The sequence below is a fragment of the Solea senegalensis genome, linkage group LG3 (assembly GCF_019176455.1).
Source record: "Solea senegalensis isolate Sse05_10M linkage group LG3, IFAPA_SoseM_1, whole genome shotgun sequence".
Taxonomy (NCBI): Eukaryota; Metazoa; Chordata; class Actinopteri; order Pleuronectiformes; family Soleidae; genus Solea; species Solea senegalensis.
Window position 1 is genome coordinate 10,995,174 of NC_058023.1, and position 4,565 is coordinate 10,999,738.

Here is a 4,565-nt window from a genome sequence, read left to right on the forward strand (position 1 = left end):
ATTTCAAACCTTTACTGAATGCATTGCATTTTTAATTGGCATAAAATGTACAACAATCCAACACAATTAAAGATTTAAATTGCAGCTGTTGCAAAGTGGAAATGATTGGTGTGATACTGTCATTAGTCGTTGATGTTTGTTCACATACACATTCAAGTCATTCAAGTTTACTTTGTTTATTGTTCAAGTGTGACCTCATGAAAACACTCTTTTTCAAAAGGAGACAATGTTGCAGATCAATAAAATGATCACCACATCCTGTTTGTGACCAGATTATATGACACTATTTCTGGATAAAAATAGAATAATTACCTGCTTTTGTTAACTTTACTCTGTTGTTACTAAAGACAGTTTCCAATGTGAAATGGTTACAGATTTGCATTTTGTGTAGATTGTTTAAAGGTAGAGTGTGCAAAATATGTTCAGTTTGTCCACTGTGGGCTACTGTAAAAACATGGTGGTGTAAAATGGCTGCCTCTGTCGAGCTGAGCCAGCTCCTTATATAAATATAAAAGGCCTATTCTGGGGTAATGAAAAACAGCAATTCATAAAATCAGGTGATTGCACACATGTAAAAGAAAATTAAATAAAGTTATTTTATATAAAATGTAGGCAAATTAAAGATTATTTCACCCAAATTTTACACAGTAAACCTTTAAAACCAGTGTTCTATATGTCTAAAGAGATGTTCATGCCATGTTTATTTTGTTGTCCGTTCAAGGAAGTAAGTGAAAGAATACAGAGCTCCACAATCAGAAGCTTGTTCATGAGGATAAGAACAAGTCAGACAAACCTTCAAGTTCTTATTTAACCAGCCATTTAATGTCATCAGACTTAGTTAATCTCTGTTACTTGTTCAGTTCCACCTGGCTGTGTACTCTGCTCTCTGTGGCTGCCAAAACTCTGCTCCTTCAATAACACGTCGGATCAAGGACGCTGAAGTGATGAGCAGGTGTCCGGCAGCCTGGAGGAGGGTGGAGGCCACACGCAGAGCTTCTCTGCAAAACACACAAGTCATAACAAGTGTCATCAGAGCCTTTTCTCTGCTGAGACGGAGCCACAGACTTCATCGACTTCAAGGACTTTGGACTACATTTCAAAAGTTTATTGCAGATTTATGTTTGTGACAAAATGTGTATTCTCTAACTTCTGTGTGAAAAAATAAAGATGATAAAATATTAATATACTTGCTTACATTTTAACTACACTGTTCCTTTTTTTTAACTTACAATACACATTTCAGAGGAACATATAGCACTACTTGCTTGATTTAAACTGTTGAACTTCACAAGCAGGAAATCATAAAATAGGCTTTTATCCGTCAAATATCACTCATTATTATTATATTATCATTATAGATTACAACAGTGAACCACTGGTGTACGTCTTCACCTCTAATCATTTAAATAAGAGTTTGAAGAGAAGTACACAGAGATAAGGAAAAACAATCTTAATTTTGTGAAGTAAATCAGTTTTTTCCTCTCCAATTATATTGCAAATACTTTTGTATACGTTATCACGTTATACTTTCGTTGCAATAAATAAATGTAAATGTATATAATTTGTATATATTATATGTAACTACAGTAGTTACAAATAAATGCTACTATTTTAAATAGTCTAGTCTTTGCTATTATGATCTTCAGCACCTTCCCTCTTCCTTACCTGATGACTTTCTTGGGCCCAAGACACTGGAAGTCAGCGCTCACAGAGTACAGGCCTTGAAATGTGGCCTTCACACTCAGAGAGCCAAATAGATCTTTAGGACTCATCTTGTAAAGGTCAAAGGTGACTCGAGCGATGTCTTTCCCATTGCGAGGCTTGTTGTGATCTTGAGATTTGGCCACAACCGCACCCTGGGAGGGGGATCAGCAATGACATCAGTCAACAACGTCGGTCACACATGGGAGGTTTTGTCATGTATAACATGAAAACATACAGTCTGTGGTCTCCATGTCTGTCCAGGCTCCAGGGCCATGAGAGTGGTGTTGTCAGGCAGTGTTATTAGGAACTCGTCAGAGTCGACTTCTGTACCGTCCTCCTCACAAACCAGAGAAACGGACAGAGCAGACAGGGACAGCAGCAGCGCCTGGCATACCTACAAGCACACCAGGTAACATCACCCTGAGGTCTTCACTCCCACTGTGTTTAAATAGCACAGTATTTAGAACTTCAACTGATGCCAGAACCAGGTGAACTATTTCTATATTACAACAGTTTCAAACTTCTATCCAGTCCGACCCGTCTACAGTATGTTGTTAACCTGTGGCCATAATGATGAAATGTCATTTCTCTTCATGGTTGTTAAAAAAAGTGGTTTGATATCAGAGCGTTAACGTTCATATTCTGAACAAAAACCTTGACGAACAGCAATGTACGCCCGCTTTGGTCCCCACTAAAGCATGTATGTGTGTGTGGGAAACGTTCGTATGCAGGTTAGTGGAGCTGGGAATCAAACCCTCGACCTTCCAGTTGAAGATTGACTTGCTAGACCACAAATCCACCGGTAGTCCTCATGCAGACCAAAACCTGGTCCTTATGAGGCAGAATCTCATTTTTGAATAACTGGTTAAGAGCTAAATTATCTCCAGGTTGTCCAATTTCCTCCCACAGTTCAAAAACATGCAGATTTGGGGATTAGGCTAATCTTTCCTCACGTAGTCATTTGTAACTGAACAGCTAAATAACCTCGCCATGCCTGTATTCCATATCTAATCAGACTTTACAGCACTGCCTGATAGAACAGGAACATCATACTCATTATGTGGCCCTGTCATGTAATCATGTATTGACATCAGGACCAAGAGATATGTCACGTCTAATCAGCATGTTTGAGACCAGTATTGTTTTTTTAATCACTTTAGTTGTATTACTCTCCATTGTTTCGCACCCTTTCTTTCAGCTCCTCCAGGGTTCCGGCTGTGATGCCCTTCCTGATCTCTCTGTTGTGACAACACACCCTGAAAGGTCGCTGCACCGGCGACCACACTCGCTTGGTTACCGATCTGGGAACAGACACAATTTAAATGACGGAAGGAAGGAAATTAATCATTTAATGTGTTGGGCGTCATGTAACTAACAACAGACATTTTCACAGTAGACACAGCAGGAAAAACATAGACGATTCTGCTATAATCCACTGTGTTCTCCTATTCCCATTGTCATAGAATAACATGATATTACATAATTAAGAGTAGACTTATTTACTTAAGTCTATAATCTACATTAATTGGTGATTGGGGATCAGGCTAATGTATTTTAAAGGAAATGTAAAGCTTTACTCACTTTAAAAATGAAGATGTGCTCTCCATGGTTGCGAGTGTCTTGCTGTTGCTCCTCTCTGTGTTGTGTTTTATTTTCGTGTGTTCGTATTTCCTAGCATTGACCCATAGTGGACTTTACTCCAAACCTGGTGATGACTCTGATTCGGAACAGTACGGGGCAAAGTTCATCCAGCCAGCCTGTGTGTGTGTGTAGAGGGCTGTGAGGACCAATTTTCATTCAAACCTAAGACTTTTTTGAGGGTTAAGACTTGGTTTTAGGGTTACTATTGAATTTAGGGGTTAGTGTTAGAGTTTTAGTTGTGGTGGTTAAGGTTTGGGGCAAGGGAATGCATTATTTCTGGCATAAACACTGACCTTATCAGGACCATTAGTCCTCATGGAGACAAAATCTTGTTCCTCATGAGGCAGAACCTCATTTGTAATGCAGAGTCCTGAAAAAATAGCTGCAGAAAGTGGTCACTTTCATAGCAGGTGTGATTAATTGAGGGCATTAAAGAAGGAGAGGAAGAGATGCATATTAGTATTAGTAAGGAAGAGGCAAAGGGGGTAATCTGGGAAAAGGCTAATCAGCTGAGGCAGGTCAAATGGGATAGGGAACAGAAGGGTCGACACTTTTACCAGGTGCAGCCTAGTATTAGGGGCGGGGGGTCAGGAGAAGCAGTAGGAGGGATGAGACAGTATGGATGAGGTTGAGGCTGGGACACTCTTCACTAAAACATTGACTGCTAGGGTGTAGGGCATATGAAGAGCAGAGGAGGGTGATGATGAACAAGTTGAGGGGTGTTGGGGTCCAGGGATTTCAACTAAAGGATATTCTAAATGAGGGGGGAGGGGCTAAGTCAAAGGCAGTGATGGAATGTCTGAAGAGTGTACGGAAGAATATGAGGGGAAAAGGGCCCAGATCTGGGAGTAACATGTATACAAGTATGTATGTATGTATAGGTGTGTATGTGTATGTGTGTATATGTGCGTATATGTGTGTATCTATATATATATATATATATATATATATATATATATATATATATATATATATATATATATATATATATATATATATATATATGTATATATATATATGTGTGTGTGTGAATATATTTATAAATACTTTATTTGTTATTATTATTATTGTTGTTGTTATTGTTATTATTATTATTATTATTATTCTTAGCAGTCATTTCTTATATTATTTATTTATTATTATGTATTAGTATTTATATTTAAATAAGTGAGAAGTTAAGGAGGGGATAAAGGAGCCCGACCCACGCCCCGGGTCAGTAG

At 38.5% G+C, this 4,565-nt stretch overlaps 1 protein-coding gene across 1 annotated transcript; it reads right to left on the bottom strand.

Annotated features, from left to right (window-relative positions):
• Positions 1 to 160: 160 nt before the first annotated feature.
• Positions 161 to 3,372, bottom strand: cideb (cell death inducing DFFA like effector b). The gene is made up of 5 exons (XM_044020707.1): positions 3,286 to 3,372; positions 2,891 to 3,005; positions 1,940 to 2,098; positions 1,666 to 1,856; positions 161 to 998 (listed from the first exon to the last, which is right to left on the bottom strand). Exons 1-5 carry the CDS (start codon positions 3,309 to 3,311, stop codon positions 857 to 859), a joined length of 633 nt encoding a protein of 210 aa, XP_043876642.1. The 5' UTR covers positions 3,312 to 3,372; the 3' UTR covers positions 161 to 856.
• Between the last annotated feature and the right edge of the window lie 1,193 nt (positions 3,373 to 4,565).